Source organism: Panthera uncia, chromosome F2, assembly GCF_023721935.1.
Source record: "Panthera uncia isolate 11264 chromosome F2, Puncia_PCG_1.0, whole genome shotgun sequence".
Lineage (NCBI taxonomy): Eukaryota > Metazoa > Chordata > Mammalia > Carnivora > Felidae > Panthera > Panthera uncia.
Genome location: NC_064812.1, coordinates 41,101,149 through 41,124,744, shown reverse-complemented (window position 1 = coordinate 41,124,744; position 23,596 = coordinate 41,101,149). Strand labels below are relative to the sequence as shown.

General features: G+C 37.2%; 1 protein-coding gene across 2 annotated transcripts; it reads right to left on the bottom strand.

Moving 5' to 3' along the window:
• Positions 1–395: 395 nt before the first annotated feature.
• CFAP418 (cilia and flagella associated protein 418) lies at positions 396–23,467 on the bottom strand. Of its 2 annotated transcripts, XM_049633081.1 has the most exons (6): positions 23,283–23,467; positions 17,996–18,083; positions 14,284–14,348; positions 13,677–13,742; positions 6,098–6,193; positions 396–2,544 (listed from the first exon to the last, which is right to left on the bottom strand). In XM_049633081.1, the coding sequence occupies exons 1-6, from the start codon at positions 23,435–23,437 to the stop codon at positions 2,391–2,393; spliced, it is 624 nt and encodes a 207-aa protein (XP_049489038.1). In that variant the 5' UTR covers positions 23,438–23,467; the 3' UTR covers positions 396–2,390. The 2 variants fall into 2 exon arrangements, with proteins under 2 accessions (XP_049489038.1, XP_049489039.1); XM_049633082.1 differs by lacking the exon at positions 6,098–6,193.
• Positions 23,468–23,596: the final 129 nt, after the last annotated feature.

The window sequence follows — 23,596 nt, the reverse complement described above, 5'->3', positions numbered from 1 at the left end:
GAAAAAGGAGCTACATGAGTTGTTTTTGTCTGTTCCAAGGTTATGGCTCACAGTTTACCTCTAAGTATTTTCGATGATGTTGCCATGGCACTTGATAAAGAAACAGGAAGTTTTTATATCAAAACGTGGAGATTACTGATATATGAAACAAAAAAATTGGTCTTGTGGAGTGAGACTCTTTTTCACATTAGAAAAAAAATACCACTGCTCTTTAATCATACATGTACACACACACACTTAAACTTATGGCATGTTTCTCTTCTCCAATGTAAATAAATAAATTCTCTGCTCAACTGGATGGTTTGAAACTCTTGTTATCATTTTAAAAGAAATTACCGAAATTATTTCAAATTAATCCTCATATGAATATTTTACTATGAAATAAAACAACTAAATACAGAATAAAGCTATTTATTATTTATAGGCAGGATTTATTATTTATTTATTATTCTAGGCAGGATAAGGATCTGAGAGTATAATACAGCTCAAGGAAAGTAGCTACCTAGCTTGACAAAAAATAGGTAATTGCTAAAGTAGAAAATGAGAAATATTGAAAACAAATAGGCAAAACATCTTGAAAGTTTTATAGACTTTGCATTTTAAAATTATAACTTATCAGAAACTATACTTTTCTTATGCATTGTTACTAAAATAGTTGCATTTTGGCTTAAATTATTTATCCATCAGTATACAAACATAATATTCTTTCTACATTTTAGATTACAGATTGTACAACTGCCAACAACAATGTGAGCTCATATATACATTTCTGACATTGGGGAATTATGTTATGGAATGTCAAACATGAGCAACGTATCTAGGATATAGAATAGGTATGAAACAATAAAAAAGAAAAAAAATTTCAAATTAATGATTTAGTAAATTTGCACATTTGAATATAAAGAAAACGTCATCATTATGACCAATGGTTTCTCAATCAAATCCCCTTGTTTCTCATATAATTACACACAGATAAAATTTTAGGGAGTAAAAACTTTTTATTCAAAAATAAAGTAAGTAAGGTCTGTATACATTGTCAATACAAAAATGTAAGCATCTGCCACTATGAGTTCACTATGTGTTCCGTTGCAATGCTAGACCTACTAGAGTAAGTTTTACAGGTAAGCAAATGTGTCACGGCTAGGAAAAGGATTTTAATGGCTGATCTTTCTTCTTACTTGAATCAGGTGACTGGAATGGATTCAGCTTAAGACTAAGCAATCACAACTTTGCTTCAATTACTCTCTTTCAGCATACCTTGTGTCACACATTTGATTGATATCTTAGACACATGCAATAAAGAGCTTATGGTAGATTGCAAAGCCCCCAAAATTTCTTGATGGTGCTGGGAACTGATAGTTTTTAGGTAACTGACTTCCTGAATGGGCTGCTATTGTAGGGTTTCTCAAGTCTCAGTGATGTAAAGGAGAAGCCTAACAGATCACCTGTTGGTTCAATTATGCTTTATCTCTCTTTCATGCACTCCTGTAGTAAATAATATATTAACCTGATCCTACCAAAAAATCAACAGGCTGCCTGAGAAAATATCTTACTTGATGTTCACTTGATGGAATTTTAGGCACTGAAGGCTAGAAAGTACTTGGAAAAAATCTAACAATGATCTATCTGTATTAGGATTTTTCCTTGTGATTTTAGGTGCATCGAAAAAAATTTTTTTTATATATAAATGGATTATTTGTTAAAAGAGCAAACTAAGTAACTTTTGATATCTAAATCAACAAAAGAAGAAATAAGTTAAAACTAGTAATACATATTTATCATTATTATGCATATCACTGTGAGTTGTTGAGGTAAGGTCAGATATAGGCAGTGTTTTCATTTACAGCATACCAGTACTCCTAAAAATCCTTCAGTGAGCCACTGATCACATGGTTTCTGCCATGTATAAATTATGATCTTTGGCAACAATAGATTTGACCGGAGGGGATGATGTATACACCTCTCAGTGACCTCTCTACACTGGCTGGCTTTATCCCCTTTAAATATTATACGTGAGGAATATTTAGCAAATGTATTAGCAGTGACTAATACTGCAGTTGCTAATGAATGGCTATATGTTTGTATAAAACATCATAATTAAACTTCCATTTAATAGGAGATAGGTTAGCAAAGAATTTGGATGAACTGCTATCTTATTTACTAAGTAAAATGCCCATATATCGAAAAGAAATAATTCCAAAATTATTGGACACATTATCTTCTCAAGTCCATTTGGTCTTTGAAAATCTATGCTGTATAGCCATTAAATGAAATTTCCTGTCTTTTTCCAAAGGGCATGATACTGCTATGTACCTTTACCTAAATATGATGATGATTAGTGGAGATTGCTCTCACGGATACATTTGTTTAAACACAAAAAGTTTGTATTCTTAATGTTTACCACAAACCCAACGAAGCTGATGATCGGTCTGAAGGTCAGTCAGTTCTTCAATAGTTCTCCAGCTGCACTGGCAGGCATATGCCCGTGTTCCTTTCTTCTTTACCAACTTTGTTCTTAATTTGTGGAATTCTGGCATGTTGTTCCTATTAATAAAAAATGAAGATTTTAGCATAGTGGCTTTGTCTTATCAGAGATGACATGATATGAGAAGAGAGTAGGAGGGATGGTGGTTCATCTCCTACCTCAAATACTCACCTATACCATATTTTTAAAAGCCTGCAATACGGTCAGTGGAAGGCACATAAGAGGCATAAAGACAATAGGCTTCTGATGGGTTAACTATAGCAATTTCTCATTAATAGAGAAAAAGTGCCTGTTTTTTCTATTTGTTGAACTAATACTGTATCTTTCATTTATCAGCAAGATATACTATTAGCAACAGAATAAATGTCTATGCTGCATTAATGTTTATTCATTTTTGAGAGAGACAGAGAGACAGAGCATGAGCTGGGGGAGGAGCAGAGAGAGAGGGAGACACAGAACCTGAAGCAGGCTCCAGGCTCTGAGCTGTCAGCACACAGCCTGACATGGGGCTCGAACTCACAAATTGTGAGATCATGAACTGAGCCAAAGTCGCATGCTTAACTGACTGAGCCATCCAGAAGCCCCTGTCAGTAATGTTAAAACAATTAAATCAATGGGCAGGACCATTATAAAAAATGATAACTATCTGACTTGATGCTACTATAAAAAAAAAAGAAGTTAATTTGTTTAATTAACTGAAAATCAATTATGGTTTTCATGATAATCAATGTATCAAATTTATGTAACAGAAAAAAAGGAAAAATTCAAAATGAAGTGATGAAAAAGTACAAAGCAAAATTATGAAACACAGTATAAATATTAAAAAAAGAGACAAAAAGTGCTATTACTTTTGAGGTCACTGCAATGGAAGGCAGGCTACAAAGTGCCCTCTGGTGGCCAGTGGGCACCATACTCAGTACTGTATTGTACTAAACCCAGGCATAATTTAGGTTTGAACCTAACAAAATCTCAGAGATTTTCCTGGCCAACTTTGTTTTCAGGAAACTGACACTTTGACTAGGTAAGTGTTACAGCAAACTAGGGGAAGAAATGAATAATCTAAGTTTTATCAGAAAGGAAAAAACTCCACAAAACTGTGTTTAATGAAAACTAAGTGGTTAAATGAAGAAAAAAAAGTTCTTTATTCAAGCTGTAATATATTGTGACAAATTTAACATTTGATACTTGACTGAATCCTTAATTGGAGATTTTATGAGCAGGAATCATGAATAGCCAGGAAACTAATTAATGTATTCTGAATTTTTTTAAGGAAGCACATATCTTAAAAGCTTAGAGGGGTCCCTGTTGGGGGGCTCAGTCAGTTAAGCATTCGACTTTGGCTCAGGTCATGATCTCATGGTTTGCGAGTTTGAGCCCTACGTTGGGCTCTCTGCTGTCAGCACAGAGCCTGCTTTGGATCCTCTGTCTCCTTCTCTCTCTGCTCCTCCTCCACTTGTTCTCTCTCTCTTTCTCAAAATAAACAAAAAAAAGCTTAGAAATATAATTTTCTGTAAAGAAAATGATTTAGTAGAAAAACAAAAGAATTTTATTTAGCTATTATGGCAGGATGATCAAATAGAGCTTATACTTCTCTTTGAAAATTCCAGAACTTGTCAAAGCTAGAATAAACTATTTCTCTCATCTATAAAATAAGGACAATAAAACAAACCAAGGTACAGACTGATACCACTATAAATGGTTCCCTGTGTTCTGTCAGGCAATTAATGGCATCCTGCAAACGTTTTAACTTGCCTTCTTTGGTGACCACCTACTTGTGCTTTTCTTCAGCTGTGATTCCCTACCCTCCTCAAGTGTTTCATCTTCCCTCCAGTCCTTTACTTTCTGTAGATCACATCCTCATTCAGACAGCTAGGTCATCAAATGTGAAAAATCTTCCATTTCCTAGCTTTCCCCCTGAATACATCACTATTTTACCTCCCTCTACTCAGTCACAGAGGGCTCATCCCAGGATTGATACTACATGCATTCTATTATTCTACACTAGTTTTATAAAAATTTATGGTTTATAATGGTGACATATGGGGGTTACTGACCACTCATTACATTAACCGGAAATTAGTATAGAGCACAGGATTGAGAAAAGTCAGAAATGGCAAAATGGATCTGAAATCACAAGCTAACTTTTCCAACTCTAGAATTAACAAGTGGGCTAACCTGATCTGGGATTTGGGGACTTTACTAGGCTTTATTTGGGTTGGGAAATGTGAAACCTCTCAAATTGTAATTTTTCCATGTACTTGTATATTTGAAGTTTTGTGGAGAGGATTCAAAGTTTTCATAAGATTTTGAAAGCGGTTTGATGTGAGACAGTTTAAAAATAATTCAAGTAGAGAAGATTCCTATGGATTTACGTGAGAATGGCTGCCAAAAGAGGTGCAGAAGAAACTCTCACCTTTTTCCTTCTCTTCACTACTGGAGACAGCTGCAATGTATTCTGATTACTTGTATCAGAAAATACAATTCTTATTCAGGCCCAGGTTTGGGCGGGGGAGGGGGAGTGCAAAATGCATACCTTATGCGCTTTTATTAGTTTTCAGCTCTTAATTTTTATTTGAAAATGTGATGTACAATTCAGATACATTTTTATAACTTACATCATCTTAAAAATGTTAGGTATGGTGTAAGTATTCAAGAATTTACACACTGTGGGGCACCTGGGTAGCTCAGTCAGTTAAGGGTTTGACTCTTGATTTCAGCTCAGGTCATGATTTCACGGTTCATGAGTTTGAGCCCCGTATCGGGCTCTGCGCTGACAGCGAGGAGCCTGCTTGGGATTCTCTCTCTCTGCCCTTCTGCCACTCACACCAGTGCACTCTCTCTCTCAAAAGTAAATAAACATAAAAAAAAAAAAAGAATGTGCAAACTGCAAAATATGAGTAAGACACTATCCTGAGCACAAGGAGGAAGGCAGACGTATACCAACTAAGATTTTCAATCTTCTATTCCAGTGAGTGCTATGATAGGTACAAAGTGCTGTGGAGACACAGGAAAAAAAGAAATTACTTCCAAGTTGACAGGAGTAGTGAGGGAATCATGGAAGACACGCAATGAACTGTACCCTGAGGGGCAGTTCAGGTTTAAGTAGATAAATGGTGGGATGGTGGGAAGGTGTCCCAGGACGGGAAGAGCTTGCATTGTCTGAAGAAATGGCAGTACTGAGTACTCTGACGCAGCAAAAATCTTGTGAAGGTGAGAAGTAAACTGGGGAAGGGCAAGGTGGATGACAGACAGATGGGGGCTGGCTTGTGAAGCGTCTTGCTCTGTACTAAGGAACCTGGACATGCTTCCATAAGCAGAAGACTTTTGGGCAAGAGAATGGCACACTCAGAGTTATGCTTTAATTCTCAGCAAGGAAAGGGTGGTCAGAAAGAAGAGAAGGTAGGCAGAAAAATCAGTGAGGAGGCTCTTTCTACACTCCTGCCAGAAGTAACAAATCATCACATAGCCTGACAGCAGATGGAGAGATGAAATGGTCAAGAGGTGGAGGCTACATGATCTTGCCAAGTCCACCAAGAGACGTTAGAACAAAATAAGAAATAAAAAGGTATACTGGTACGTTTTTTCACAGAGGGAAGTTCTCTGGAAACATACCTGAAAAACAGATAATCGCATGATTTGTCCCACATAAAGTCGTCGTAGCTTACTACCCAGAAATCACATGCTACACAACGCAGATGGTCACAAGCTCTGTTCAGAGAAAAAGAACAGTACATTAAAGATTACTGGTAAAATTAAATAGGGAATTCTCATGATTTATTAATAGGATACACCACATATTAGAGATGACTGAGTAAACAACAGAAAAGTAAAGATTAATATGATTACATCTTATTTTTTAACTAAAGGACTGATTATTTTTCAGGTAAAAATTTTCAGGTTAAATTTCTGCACAAACTTGCAAGTTTGATTTCTGTACAAACCTAAATATTTTACTAAGATCTTACATACTGATACACACACACACATGCATACTGTACAGATATAAGACAGACAAAAGGGATGTGCAGATCTTTTAGTTCAGTGGTTTTCAAATTGTGTCTGAGGGAGATCTTCACTTAGGATAACTTCTTTAAGTTGCTTCCCTTCCTATTGAAAATTCCAGGGGTGCCCCTATCACAGAATTTGCCACATTATATGGAAATAAATCTATCACCCCATAAGCTACTTAAATGCTGGGACAGTATCTTACTTGCTTCAGTTGCCCCACTATTTGGCATTAATGTATTCATTCAGTCACTTAAAAGATATTTACCCAAAGCATACTATGTGCTGATAATACTCTGTCCTCATGGAGCTTAGATTCTAATGAGAGAAGAAATAAACAATACTCATAATAACTAAATAATATAGTATGTTAGAAGGTGAAAAGTGTTTCCAGTTTTTGAAATGATAAGTAAATAAAATTGGGAGTATCGGGAGGGAGCGGATTGCAATTTTAAGTAGAGTAGTCTGCACAGGCCTCACTGAGAAGTACATCTGAGCAGGTTCTTTAAAGGGAGTGAGAGGTGGTTAAGAAAACGGATTAAGAGAAGGTTATATTTAAGAAGCCAGGAAAAAAAGCATATTTTTATGTTGATGGTAAAGATGCAGAGAAAAGAAAAACACTGATGATACAGGAGAAAGAGGGTAGAATGACTGGAATGACACTTAACAGGTACTAGGTGCTTACTGAAAATGTGAGGAATTGAAATGTCACGTTTCTCAAAACTCATACTACACAGTAAGTTTAGGAGTAAAATGACAATATGTGGAAATACTTATGAAATGCTGCTGCAAACAATTTGATTTGTATAGTGACTGTGATTTACTTTAAAAAAGAAGACATTTCCTCCACTGTTTGAAGTATTTAAAAACTAGAATCAATGTACGGGGTACCTGTGTGGCTCAGTTGGTTAAGTGCCATACTTCAGCTCAGGGCATGATCTCATGTCTTTGTGGGTTCGAGCCCCGAGTCGGGCTCTGTGCTGACAGCTTGGAGCCTGGAGCCTGCTTTGGATTCTGTGTCTCCCTCTCTCTCTGCCCCTCCCCCGCTCATTCATTTTCTCTCTCTCTCTCTTAAAAATAAATAAACATTAAAAAAAATTAAACAAATGTAGATACACATTTGATCATCTAAAAATTAAAAGGAAATAAAAAGAGGCTTTAAGATACCAAAAACAAAGTGAAAAGACCAGTGGTGATAGAGTGGAAGAAAATATTTTCAACACGTTGCTGAATACTTAACGCTATAAAAGAGTGCTTACAAGTGACAACAACAACAAAAAACCCTTAAAAATATATTCAATCTCTCTAATACAGGCATCATAGTATAGACGTGGAGATAGACTGCCTAGCTTCAAATGTGATTCTACTATTTACTAGCTGTAGTCAAAAAACTTCATTGTGACTCAGTTTCCCACCTATAAAATGGGGGTAATAAGAATACTTCTATACCTCCTAGAATTATTATTGGGACCTAATGAGTTAATACCGGTAAAGTGCTAATAACAGTGCCTGGCATAGTGTTTGTTAAATAGTTAAAAAATAACATAATGAAAATTTAAAGCAACCACAAATAAATGTTTTAATCTAGCACTTTCAGACACTCCTGGTGGGTATGTAAATTGCTATAACCTTTTGGGAAAAATCTTAGCACTATCTTAAAATCAAAATTATTGCTAGCTGTTGCACTAGCAACCCCATTTTTGGGCACCTATTACATATAAACAAAAACATCAGTATATAAGCATTTATCAAGAATCTGTACTGAACTGCAGCACTGCTGAAGTGGCAAAAACAGGATAGCACCTGGATACCTATTAAAAAGGGAAAAGACTGAACAACATGAAATATATTTATACTATGGAATATTAGGTAGCTGGATGATAAAGAGAATTAGATTTATCTATTGACCTAGAGGGATGTCTAAAGTAAGGTGCACAGTTAACATATATGGCATGATCCTATTTTTGTAAAAACAACCGAAAAAATTTCCTATATAGGTGTTTGCAGGTTTGGAAGAACATGGAGAAAAGTGTGGAAGGTTATATACTATGCGACTAACACTGGCTGCCTCAGGGGTAGTGGGAATGGAGGGGAGAGAAGATTATTACCTTTCTCTTCATACATTTTTAAATTTCGTTTTTATTTTTTAAAATAAGCATTCAAGACATTTGCAATTAAAAAATAATAAAAAAACCCCATCATTATATATATTTCCACTTCTCTCTAAAATTCAGATATGGTAACTTTAAAATCGCGAATATTTTTTGTGCTGACAATTTCTTTGAAAATAAATGCTTTAATTTTAAAAACGATTACTCATAAAAAAATAAACACTCAAAATCTATACAAGTTTCATAAACAATTCTGTATTTTCTTTCAAACTGTTAACAATTTATAGGGTTGTATTTGTACATATGGCAATTTAACACAATTACATTCGTACGTATTTGAACTTGGAGTTTGAACGTACAAGTCAGGAAATGCAAAATGATGATTCCCAAAGCTGCCGTAACTTGCTTTCTTATGCATATGTAGTTTATTACATGATTGCACAGAGTGTTAACTTTAATGCCTTAATACATATGTGCAATTTGGCTAAATTATTGCTGTTGCGGGAACTATAATTCAGAATCTCCTGACATTTTGTATGTGTAAAATCTCAACCATAATGTTAAATATAGCTTTTTAATTTAATTTAAAATTTAGTAGTTTATTCAAATCTACTCACACTACCACATTTTCCTACAAACACTGCCCTGTGAGAAAAATAAAACTAACTTGCAGCTAAGAAATCATTCTGCTGCTACGATTCACTCTATTAGATCATAATTAGTAGCAGCCTATGAAATAATCCAGTCTTACAAGTAGTTTAAAAAATAGGAGAGTAAAATTCGATCTGGCTTGAAAATAACACTTTGGTTTTATCTATACTTTACTAATGCCACCATGCTTCCTGCTACTACTCTTTCTTCTTTCCACCAACTGGGTAAAAGACTCAAATCTTTACACTCTAAATTCATTCAGCATTACTCCCAAACCAGAGCTTCAGCTAGAAATCAGACAAATAAAACATATGGAAAATTAGACTCAATTTCCTTTATGCTCTTGGCATGTAAATAAGTGCTTATTTTTAGGGCTTAAATACATTTCTCTCTCATAACTATGTACATATTAGAGCACCTCTAAAAAAAAAAAAAAAAGGCATGATTCTAATGAAAGATAAATTGTCAGAATTCTTCCTCCAAAATGTGGAGGGAACTCAAATACCAAGTTGTCACCATCAGCTTTGTCCTTTTGTCCAGTTAGTAAGTATAATCTTTACAATTTTAAAGATGTTCATGATGGGAATACCCAAAATACAGTCCAATATAGTCTTCTGCTTAGACTCTGGTTCTCAGTTAAATCCTGTCAGATATGCACAGCGGACTAGGAAGCCTTGATGTTTGGCAGTTGGAAAATGACAGTAGCAGCAATAGAAAAAACATCTAAGATTCATCCCTTTTGCATATATTACATGGTCTTCTGCAAACTGGTATACTAGAAAGCATCATAGGCCAAGAACACGTTACATATTTGAGTCCTTGATTTGTAGTAATTTTTGTGACCTTGGCAAGGCACATTACTTGGGGTGTCATTCTTGACAATGTTCTCTCTTAATTCCCATAGCCATTTAAACACTGAGTTCTGTCAGTTCTAGATTCTAAATAGCATAGACATGACACCTTTTCCCTACAGCTACTGTCACCACTCAGGTTACAGCAACCATCACTGTCTCTTTCCTGGAGCACCATAACTACTACCTGCTGACTGGTCTCCCTGTGTCCTCACCAGTCTTGTCCCTCCAACTTCTTATCTATGTTCCATTCAGCAGCCAAAATGACTTCCTTTAGCAATACAAATACGATTGTCACTCCATCTGCTAAAAACAAAATCCAGTCCCCCTTCCTCAAACAAACAAAACAACTAATGGCTTCCACTGCATGTATCAATACATTTTCTAAAATCCTCCAGAGGGCTACAGGACCCCAAACAAAAATGTCCCTCAACTACCTTGCCAGCCCCATCAAGAACCATTCTCTCCCCCACTCACTATGCTCCAGCTCACCTGGCTGTCCTGTGCTACTCCAAAACTCCTTCCCAGCTCAGGGATCATCTAACACCATGTGCCCTCTGGCTCTAATGGTCTCCTCTCTTTGCTAATTCATTTTTCATACTCTAGTCTGGTTAAATGTTATTTGCTTAGGGAAGCATTCTCTAACCCTTCCTATTAACTGGGTGCTAATTATCTATGCTTATAGTACCCTGCACTTTCCCTTCAAATTATGTATTATATGGAAATTAAATACTTATTTGTGGAATTACCTATTTAAAGTCTTTCTTATCTAGACTGATAACTCACTGAGGGCAGAGAAGTGTGCATTTATTTATCACTGACAACCTAGGACCTAGTAAACAGGTGGCTAATATGTGTTCAATGAATTTGACACCAGTGTCTCAACTTCCTAATTTATAAAATGGGGTTAAAAAATCTTGCTCTCTTTGCATCCTGGTTTTTTTCCTGTGGAGTTGAACCAATAAGCATATTTAAAACAGTGCTCTGGACAGCATAAAGTACTTCACACATAAAATGTTTTACATGCATATGAACAGGTCTATCCTTACCCTCCTGTGGGTATAGATCTGTGTTATGAAAAGGATGGTCTATGAGGGTATCTTTGTAATGGTAAGGAAGAAAAGATCCATGAATATAAACATTTATCTATGCATATATATGCTAACAGTATGTGTTTTTTCCTTTTGTAGCTGTGCAGAAAGTAGGAAGGGGTTTGATGGATATTGGCATGCTCATGGGTCAATATTATCTAATAGGATCCTCCAGGTATAAAAATAGGCTGTTCTTTTGTCTACTTAAATTCCATCTGGAGCAAGACTCTTCTGTGCTAGAACCAAAGTACATGTAAAAAACACTATATAAAAGAAAATCTTCATGAAATATTTACTTTTTGGAAGTGAACCAGAATGTATTATCTTAGAGACCATTTGTAAAATCAGAAGACACCTGTAAGTAAACACTGATACATATTTCCTGAGATAAAATGGAAAAGTAGTAGGAAAATATAGGATTAGCAGCACTGCCATTTGAGAAAGACCCACAAATAATTGCAAACTATTACTCAAAGTATCTTAGCTATGTTTTGCACCATCGGCATACTCTAATGTACCATTGCATTTAATCCTCACGATATCTCCATGGAGTATGTTCAGTTTTTACAGGTGAGGAAAATGAAGTTTTAGAAGATAGATCCCTTCTCTCAAGGCTTCCCATCTCACAAGTGGCACAGTGAAGGATCTGAACTCAGGCATTCTGCCATCAGGGCCCTTTCTCTTCATGCTCTGCAGGGGTCATCATTTGCTTCTTTACCAGTTCCTCTCCTGGATAGGGTTGTATGTATGTATGTATGTATGTATGTATGTATGTATGTATGTATTTATTATTTTTGGCATCTAGTATTTAGCATAAGGGCTGGGACATGCTGGGCATTTTAAGAATATCATATAAAGAAAAGAAAAAAGAAGCTCAAATAGAATGAGAAAAAAATTTGTAGATAAGCAAAGACAGCAAGGACATACATTAGAAAGGACAGTCATTCTAGAAAAAGGAATAAATATGAAAAACATTCAGAGGCAGAAAAATGTAAGTGGAAAGTAGAGGATAACAAATGTTCTGGTGGAAGTGAAGTATCCTAACCCGGCTTTCACTGGAGGTGAAGCCAGGAAGAACACGATCTGGCAAAGCAAATAATGACTCTAGAGTTAATGTGAGATGAATGGTAGCTTTCATTTTCCCTCTGAACAGGGGAGATGTGCTCAAAAGAATATGTTAGGGATATTATCCTTCATGTTATATATGGGCGAAGCTAGAGAAGAAGGAGTGGGTGGTAACGGGGAAACTACTGCAGTTCCTAGGTGATCTGAGAGAAGCTGGGGTTGGAGGGAGTGTGGTCTGGAAACACGGAGACAAGTCCCAGTGGCTCCACATGGGTAAGTAAGGACTGCCAGCAAGCAGACTGTACTCTTCTGTGAGGGCCAGCTTGTGTTTCTAATTCTTTGAATAGATGGCCCTCAACGCACAATGATTCAAGTGCTATTAATTGTTATTTACAGCCCTTACAGCAGACAGCACCCTGGGGGACTTCTAGTAGCCCATCTGAGCCATTCTGCTGCCTGGTGTTTCCAATACAGGGTTCCCCACACTCCCAACCTCCCTTCAGTCCCATGGCCTTTCTTTCTAGGCTTCCTAGGATCTAGGCCAGCACCATTACAAACCCTCCTACAATGACGTTTTAGATCCCACTTCTATTATTCAATATAACCATTATTCCTCCTAAAATGTGGTCAACATGCAATTATATATCTCATTCTTTTTTTTCTTAAAAAATTAACAGAAAGTAGAAAAGTGTTTTAGAAATGACTAGACAAAATATAATAATCTAGACAAACAGGCCTCTGCAAAAACAGAATCAACAGTCTCAGGACAACAGAAAGATATGCTTAAACCAATTTGTTTCCCTACATTATGACAATGATGATGGACTATGCTAGCAGTAATGGGGTGGGTGGTATCAGGACCATAAGACTGTCCTGAAAGAAGTAATGAATGAGACAGTGGGTGTCAGGGGTGGGGAAGAGACAAAGAAAGGAGGGTTTCTGCTTTTTAAGCATGTAAAATCAAGCGACTATGTTTGAGAACTTTCTGGGTACTGAAGACCCAGCTTTCTTATGCTGTTTGGCCAAGATAATGGGTAACACATCATGTAGCTGCACGGCCACATTTGCCTGTCTCATCCACTGGCTTCTACTGCCCAGAAGGCAAAAATGGCAAGGCGGAAGCTCTCTCTTAGTGTCTTGTGGAAAGCAGACTTGGATGGGAGTGAACCAGGCACTTCAAGTGGGGCTTAGAAATGGGCATCAACACAATGAACAGCACACACCCAACATCACAGCTTTCAACAGCTATCGCCCAGAATAACAAACATTTCAGTACAGTGTTCTTAACCTGACTAATAAAATACACCTCTCATTACAAAACAGTTGGATGCCAAGATGAGAAGAGCTACATTTTAAGGACAGGGTATCAACTGGGAAAAACCTAGTTAAGAAAGATAATCTATTTCTGACCTCCTACCTCTGTGAAGTATTTGTTCCAATTCCACATGGAGCAGTGCTTCCACCAAGGTACACTGGGCTGCAGCTAGACGTGTTCAATAGATGGGAGAAAAAATTACAATAAAAAAACATGAGAAGTGAGTTTGGCCTCATTGACTCTATATACTTGTAATCAAATAGTATATTTTCCTGATCAGGCTAACTTTCAAAGAAGAGGTATTTATTCCAGGATCATTGTGTTATTGGATATAACCTGTACATTCCGGAAAACTCAAGGAGTTAAAATGAGTCACAGAAAAATGTGTTTGCCAAATAATATAAGGGACAAAGTAAACACTGAAGAATATAACAGAACATTAATTTTGAGGAACTGTTCACACTTATTTTTTTTTCATGTGGCAGAAAATTATTTACAATGCAATAATCTTCCATTCAAGTTCTTTTACACTGTGGGGTCACAGACCGTAAGAACACCGAAGATATTGCTATTGGTCTTTCTCTTGAAAACCAACCAGTGCTTTGTTGTTCAATGTCACTGTTGTTTAAATGCTTACAAAATCTACTAGACTATGCTCATAGTGTTTGCTCACTAGTGTGTATAATTCACTAAAGCAATCTCAACTTACCTTTTACCAAGGCCTTGAATGGGAGCTCTGACAGATGTATTACCTGAAGATTTAGATTTTAATTTCTGTTAAAAAAACAAAACAATAAAGGCCAAGGGTAACTTGAAGAATTCTAACATAAAATCTAATATTCTTTATTTTATAACAAGAATATTTTTTAAATGACTTAAATAAAAATTTTGTATAATTTTAAAGTTACTGAAATAAAAACAATGATCAAAACCTTTTAAAGGCAAAAGGGAAGTAGACCTCCCTAAGGAATTTGTAAATTACTCAGCTTTTAGTCTAGGAAACTGATATACTGCCATTATTAGCATGCTAAGATTTAGAGTCACTTTATAACTCTTCAGTTAATACTAAGTTCAATGATTTAATATGAAGGACCTGCTATTTAAAACTTCATCCTGGAAAAATTCAATTGAGGAGGAAAAAAACCTCAGACTCATTTTTAAAGGCTGTAAATGGTACTCACCTGAACTGAAAATAAACTAACCAAACTCCTGGGTAACTTCAGAAATATTAATTTTGATCAAATGGAATGGTACCAACCAATAGACATTCAAGGAAATTGTAGAACTACCTAGTTACAACCATACAGTAGTTCCTATATGGTTACATAACATCATCATTATTAGCAAGCATTTATTAAGTGTTAACTGGTATATGGTACCAAACAACATAAACCAACCACATACCAGGACCACCGCCAAGGAAAGGAAGTAAGATGGAGAAAATGCAATTTAAACTATGCAGAGACATGCCTTTATTTTACCTAGTAGGTGAGGAAATTTAACGGAGGCAGAAGTATTTTGTTTCACTATTTCTTTTTTATTTGATGTTAAACAGAACTGGAAAAATTTTTGATGCGTGCCTAAAAGATAAAAACGTGGATGAGTCTTTTTTTTTTTTATTTGGGGGAACATGTTTCATGTACCATCCAGGCTTGCACGCACAGTATTTGTTGTTCTCGGGCTTTCTTGTGTGGGTCTGAGAGCAGTTCAGAAATTCAATAGGAGTGAGCAATGGGGGAGGAAGCAGTGCTCTCTTCTCTGGAAGATGAGCTGCTAAGAATAAGGTGGGCACAGATACCTCTTCAAAGACACCTCTCTTCCTCACCCAATCCATGTTTTACATAGATCTGCTCTCCTCCAGAAGTTTATTTAGATTGTTTTTTCCCCTCACGATCTGGAGAACTGGATACAATAACTAAAAAAAAGGAGTATCAGAAAAAATGCAAAGAAGTTCATCTACCCACAATTGTAGAAATTATTATTTCAATTTAGTGTATTTAAAAAAATTTTTTTTTTCAACGTTTTTTTTTTAATTTATTTTTGGGACAGAGAGAGACAGAGCATGAACGGGGGAGGGGCAGAGAGAGAGGGAGACACAGAATCGGAAACAGGCTGCAGGCTCCGAGCCATCAGCCCAGAGCCTGACGCGGGGCTCGAACTCACGGACCGCGAGATCGTGACCTGGCTGAAGTCGGACGCTTAACCGACTGCGCCACCCAGGCGCCCCACAATTTGGTGTATTTTAAAGCCAAAGCAGAGAAGTATTTCCGTCTCCTTCTGAACTGTCTTGAATTAAAGAGATAGTACCTCACATACAGATACATGCCCTATGGTACTTAGTAACAAATTGTTCAGATGATCCTTGAATAACAAGAACATCATGCAGTTTTATCCTACTATTGATTAAATTAGCATTGCTATTTGGCATTTATGATGCATTCTTGTTTGCAGAGTACTCATCATTCTTACTACGTTGATATGTTAATCAACTAGGTCATCAGCCTATTAATTTACCATCTGCTTATGAACAGAAAATGTTAAATTTAGAGAAATAAAGATCTTAAGCTCTATACTAGTCATTTGATTTTTAGTCTGGCTACCAAAAATAAAAGTGGCTCTTACCTGTATCCTTACCACCACCACTGCCTAGTAATTTTCTCCCTTAAAAAAAAGCCTCTTTGAGGGGCGCTTGGGTGGCTCAGTTGGTTGAGCGTCTGACTTTGACTTTGGCCTGGGTCATGATCTCACAGTTTGTGAGTTCGAGCTCTGCACTGACAGCTCAGCGCCTGGAGCTGCTTCAGATTCTGTCTCCCTTTCTCTTCCTTCCTCAGCTTGTGCTCTCTCAAAAATAAATAAACATTAAAAAAGCCCTCTATGATAATATATTTTTCTTTCTTTTTTTTATGTTTATTTTTTGAGAGCAAGCAAGCGAGCGTGAGCACACAAGCAGGGGAATGGCAGAGAGAGGGACAGAAGATCTGAAGTGGACTCTGTGACTGATAGCAGAGAGCCTGATGTGGGGCTCCAACTTATGAACCATGAGATCATGACCTGAGCTGAAATCAGGAGTCAGATGCTTAACTGAGCCACCCAAGCGCCCCTGGTATTATATTTATCTCTTAGATTTTTTTTCCCTTCGTGGTCCTTGTAATTTAGACTTCCATCTGGCCTCCTTCTCTTAAATTTCACAAATGTATTTTCACCAAACCAGTAAAAATTAACGTATACAGACTCTCATCCACTGCTGGCCACAATAGAAATGGTATAGTCACTTTAGAAAACATTTTGGCAATGGGTAGAAAAGTTGAAGATAAGCACACCTTATGACCTAGCAATTCCTCCTCTAGGTTTGTACACCCTAGAGAAACTCTCGTACGTGGATAAAAGAAGCCATGCAAAGAATATTTGAAGAAGCAATGTTCCTAAATGCAACAACTGGTCACAATCTAAAGGTCTATTACCAGGGAAGTGGGTAAACAAACTGTGGCAGAATTACATAATGGACTATTGTACATCAGTTAAAATGGTTTAGGATTATGTAAGTATGTAATTAAAATATAAAAGTATAGATGGAAAGGATAGGTTACCTGTGGGAAGGAAGGCAGTAGAGTAGGATTTGGAGTTCTTAAACTATAATTTTTATTTCTTTAAAAATAAATCCAGAGAAGCAAATATGACAAAACATTAAGATATGTTCACTATGGGTGGTAAGTATATAGCTGGCTGTTATATTATTTTATAAGCTTTTTATAAAGTTGATAGATAGAAAAGCACTTAAACATAAAAATACAAACAATGTACTCATCATACATGTTCATGGGATAACAGCAATGTCATTGCATCTGAAACATTAAGCATATTTCTATAATTAAAGCTGTTTTCAATCTTTTATTTATTTTTATTTTGTTTTTAGAGAGACAGAGCATGGATAGGGGAGAGGGGCAGGGAGACAGGGGTAGAGGGACACAAGAGACAGACACACAAGAGAAGAACACAAGAGACAGACAATCTTAAACGGGCTCCACATGGGGCTCAATCCCACAACCCCGGATCATGACCTGAGCAGAAATCAAGGATCTGATGCCCAGGTACCCGTTTTCAGTCTTTTAGAAAAGTGTTCTTAGAGTATACAAATAAATGTAAGAAACCTATTTCATCTGTGAGCTGACTTCTGCTCTATCAGCTTTTCTAGTTTCATGCTTGCTGAGAAATGCTGAGAAATGAACAGCGAAACACATACTGAGAGTTTTTAGTATTTTATTTTTTCTATAACTCTGAGTAGAATAATTCCTTTAAAATAATTGTATTTCTCAGAATTCAAAGGACTACAGATACTTGTGCATTCTATACATTTACAGACTATTCTAAACATGTCTTGAAATAATGAAAGAATTACTGCACATTTATAATACTTGACTTACAAAAGGTTTTTTGTCAAAGTTGGGCTCTTCAAATATTTCACTAATAAGACTGTCAAGATCATCTTCTTTTGCAAATGTTTCTGTTGATCTGAAAACAAAACAGCTGAAGCTTAAGTGCAGATAAAGTCAGTCAGTATCAGAAGAATTTTGTCTAATTGGTTTATTATTAGAGTTGATAACAGGAGGATAAATGTGACGTTAATTATTTTCCTTCTATAGACATAGTTGAAGACTGTTGACACAAAGATGCAGTTTATTAGGTACAAATTCACATATGTACTTTACTATTTCACACTTAAAATAAGACATTTAAAGCTATATTCAAGAGAAAGCTGGGCATTACCTTTCTAAATTACATCAACCACTTATTTAAAGAACACAAGATACGTACAATTATAAGTAGAACCTGAGAATTATAAACAAAGATAATTTTAATTAGTCTTTCTAATTGTTTCCCTAAGAGTTCCATTGTAAGTCAATAACCATATCTCTTAACTACAGGAGCCGAATGTTATATAATCAAATGATCTATATCTATCTATCTATCTATGCTATCTATCTATCAAGAGCATTCACTTGACAGAATATCTCAACTACCTTTCTACTTTGTGCAGGGAAAGCCATCACAGGATTATTGATATGAACTGTTACTGCACAAAACTCTTTAATAGCTAACATTTACTGAATACTTACTATACAGATGAAGAAGCAGGGACTGAGAAATTCAGAAACTCACCCAAGATCATATAACTAGTGGGAAGAGAGGTTTGGAATTCAATCTAGGGCAGTCCGCACACCTAATGCTAAACAAGAGGAACTCTTTTTAGAGTTTGTTACAGATGCTTTATATCAACTTCATAACTTCATTAGACCATTAAAGTATATATTTTAGAAGATAAGTTTAGTCAGACTGATTTCAGAAATGTATCTACTCTGAAAATTCTTTTATTTATTTATTTATTTATTTATTTATTTATTTATTTTAGAGAGAGAATCTTCAGCAGGTTTCACACTCAGCACAGAGCCTGATGTGGGGCTCGATCACATGACCTTGGGATCATGACCTGAGCTGAAATCAGGAGTTGGATGCTCAACCAACCAACTGAGCTACCCAAGTGCTCCTGAAAATTCTTAACTTCAGGATTATAATCCTTCTTTGTTATTGCCTGGAGTAATTAACCCAATGTAAGAAAATCCAGACACTGAATGTCTGATTCCATCTATCTCCAGGCTTTGCCTATTCAGTTGTTCCCTCTATAACTTTTACCCTTAAATTCTTCCACTCTATACTGGCTTGTTCCCTTGACTTACAAATATATACAGGACTCCAAAAATTCTCTTAAGCTGCCACCCTCTCACTCACTCCTGAAGTCTATATCCATTATTTCTACTCTCTCACAAATATATGGGATGGTGATCTGGGTGAGGGTTTCTCAAACATAGAACTACTGACATTTGGGACCACATCATTCTTTGGTGTGTGTGTGTGTGTGTGTGTGTGTGTGTGTGTGTGGTGGTGGTGGTGGTGGTAGAAGCAGGGCTGTTGTGCACTGCAGGATGTTTTATAGCATCCCTAACTTCTACTCAATAGATGCCAGTAGCATACCCCTCCCCAGTTGTGACAAATATGCCAAGACATTGCCAAATGCCCTTGAGTGGTAAAATCATCACTGGTTGAGAGCTACTGACCTAGTTTAAACTTTTTAACCTCTCTGAACCTCAGATATTTTACCTGTAAAAATGAGATCTAGATAACTATTTAAGACTTTTTCCAGGTTTAATATACTATCTCTGGCCTCTACATCCCTCAACTGTAGTGAAACTTTTCTCTCAAATGTCAACACTGCCTACATCACAAAATTTAATGGCTGTTTTCAGTTCCACCCCCCTTTAATCTTTCAAAAATGCCCAAGGCTGTGAGGCCTTGGCCAATTCCTTCAATTTCTTTTATGACAGCAGGTTGCTAAGTTGTTCTCCTGAAATTCTCTCCTCCTTTAGTTTTTAGGATATTCACAGTTTCAAGAATCAGATGCACTCAAACTTTATGAACCCAATAGAACTACTAGGGATCCACACTTACATAAGAGTCTGGTCTGTTATACCATTTCATGATGCATACAATTGCCTATGCTTTATTATAGAAATGAAAAAAAGAAGAAAAGAATGCCATTATTTCAGTGAGAACTCATACAAATTTTAATGGACCCTATAATACTTTTTTTTGGTCTTTTGATGCTATAATACAGTAATCTTTTTTTTAGTTCATTTACTTATTTTTTTAGTAATCTCTACATCCAACATGGGGCTTGAATTCATGACCCCAAGATCAAGAGTTGCATGCTTTTCCAACTGAGCCACAAGGCATTCCTATAATACAATAATCTTTTTTTTTTAATGTTTTTAAATTAATTTTGAAACAGAGAGAGTCAGAGCATGAGCAGGGGAGGGGCAGAGAGAGAGGGAGACACAGAATCCGAAGCAGGCTCCAGGCTCTGCGCTGTCAGCCCAGAGCCCGACGCGGGGCTCGAACCCACAGACTGTGAGATCATGACCTGAGCGGAAGCCGGATGCGTAACTGACTGAGCCACCCAGGCGCCCCACAATAATCTTAATCAAAGGTTAATAAACACTTATTGGTCCCCCCCAACTTGGCTTCTTATATTCTAATCTTGATTAAAGATACAGTTTTTGTCAAAAGTAAAAGGCATACTCTAAAATATACACACACACACACACACAAACAGTTCAGACCCAAATTAAATGTAAACGGTATATATAAAAGCTTAAATCTAGATCTACAATATCCTGGTAGACCTGGAAATATGACCTTGGGCAAGTAACTTTTACTTAGTTTGGTCAGTGAAATGGGGATAATAATATTATTTACCTCACAGGGTTGTGGATATTAAATGATATGACACATACAAAGCACTTAGCATATATAAATGACTCAATAAATGTTGGCTATTATTATAGCTATCATCTAGGAGGTTATATTATCTGTAAATATTCCCATCTGTATCATCCTGAACCACTTTAGTCCTATTGCAGTTCAACCCAGTTTTTTTTTTTTTAAACTAACCAGTCCTTCTCTTTATCATTTGAATACTTCAACAAATTGTATAGGTTTTGACCTCTTACATAAGCAGTTGTTCCTGGTATCCAGATGTAGCATGGTCATTTATTATTTGTGGAGCTATCATTTTAAGAGACAATTTCAGTATTTTAACTCTTATAAGGGGAAGAGATACTGGCTACATTGCTGTACAATTGACAGGTAGTCTGTTAACAAATTCATAATATAAATAGGTTCCTAATTTTTTTTAAACATTTAAAAATTTTTTTTATTTATTTTTGAGAGAGTGAGAGACAGAGTGAGAGCAGGAGAGGAACAGAGAGAGGGGGAGACACAGAATCTGAAGCAGGCTCCAGGCTCTGAGCGGTCAGCACAGAGCCTGACATGGGGCTCAAACTCACGGACTATGAGATCATGACCTGAGCTGAAGTCGGACGCTCAACGACTGAGCCACCCAGGTTCCCCAGTTCCTAATTTTTAATATCAGTTTGGCTCATGATAAAATTTTAATGTTTGACCTCATATACCAGGTAGGGACTGTATTTGGTTTTAGGTTTAGGGCCTTTGCTGCTGTTTTTTGCATAATTTACCTTTACAAGTACATGGCCAAATGAAAAGTTTTAACACACAAATAACAGCAGTACTGGTTTGCTACAGCTTTTATAAGAGTATTACTTAAAAATTTGATGTAGTAAGATGGGGTGGGATGCCAGAAACATTATGGATGGATTTTAGTAGTGCAAGAACAGGCCATGGAGAGGCATAAAGGACCCGTTTTTAAAGAGGATCCACCTTAGCAGCCCTTTCTATTTTGAGCAGCATGCTCCAAGACATCCTATCCATCTGCATGCTAGCTCTCCTAAGATGAAGGCTTTGGAAAGCTCTTTGATAAATTCTCTCCATCCCCCAAAGGAATGAATAAAAAGAACCAAAGAAATTGCAAAATAACATTGCTGTGGAATGTGGACGGTGGGATGTACTGGGAATGAGTACATAAGACCTCCAGCATACAAGGCAAAAATATATAAATTAACGAGTGATATTTGCATAACTGTTCAGTCAAATAAGTATTAGCCCCTTCAAAGTAGTCATTTTAGTTGGCTCTACATTTGTTTTTTTAGAATACTGCCCAGTACTTAACTAATTTTTAGAATTTGTTTCTGAACGTTAGAATCTTTTCAATGTTTTTATCTTCTGAGGGTCAATTTTTATAAACAAATGTCACTAGAGGTTAGGTCGGATAATTTGGGTACCAATGTTGGGTAAATACTTCTGGGAAATCATGCACCTGTACATCAAGGCCAAACAAAACCAAACTACAGACTCAGACATAAATTGACAAGAATGACTTTCTTGAGTTGTTCCAAAGCTGCCTCTGTGTAATTACACAAACATTTCCAACATAGTCACTACAGAGATTCCCAGGTCATCACTTTGAAGGGCAATATTCATTCTGACACAAAAATTTTGACTTTTTGGGATTGAGGAAAAAGAAGTCTTATTATTTCATGATTATACAGAATCAAAAAGATGGACAAATTTGAAAGGTAGTTTTTAGGATCAAAACCCAGAATACTTAAGAAGTCTGAAATTTCAATTTGGATGCCTGAGATTCCCTGAGACCCTTACCTGGGGGCCACTGGGAGAAGATAGGTGGCTGTACTAACATTGTATTCACAATAATTAACTATTTATCCAAAATTTAATATTACTCACTTCTCTGAGTTTAAAAAAAATGAGCTAATGATGACACAGTATAGAACGGAATCGTTTTCTCGAACAACCGGCCCAAGGATTATTCTGCCTGGGGAATTGGGTCAGAGGCGATAGACTGAGGTTCTCTGCACGAACGAATCTTACAGTGGGATGAGGACTCACGCTAAGGCAAACACCCTGGTCAGAGTGGCCCTCTAGGGCGGGTCTCAGGAGAGGACCCCAAAGCTGCACCTCGCACTCCCCCGCTCCATTTGGGCCCCCGGGACCTGTCTAGGTGAAAGAGACTGGCTGAGGGCTCTCACGGGCGGATCGCTGGTCCTTGCTAAGAAATGCCCAAATCCTCTCGGACAGGGAATTGACGTGTATGCTGCCCTAGGAGTGGGAGCTGAGGATCTCGGCCCGAGTAGGGAGAGGAGCTGGAGATCGTGGGCAGCGGGCGGCTTTAGGGCGTGTAGCAGGCTTTACCAGGACAGCTCACCCCTCCCGCCTGTTAACCTGAGATTCTCTTTCGCTTCGGCTTGGTTCCGGTCGTTGCTGAGGATGCCGCCGACGCAGCCTCTGGGCCGCTCGACCATGCCCAGTCTGAGTGGGTCTGGTCTGCAAAACTTGGACTCGACCTCATCCAAGAGCTCGTCCAGGTCCTTCGCCATCTTGAATCGTTACGTCTTTCTCCCGTTCACATCGCGACAGCGCCGGGTGGTTTCCAGGGGCAACGTGAGGATATTACAGCTCGCGCTCTCGCTCGCGGCCACTCCCGCGCATGCGCTTGTCGTCCCAAGGCTGCCCAGGCGTCCGAGAGGCCCGGACGC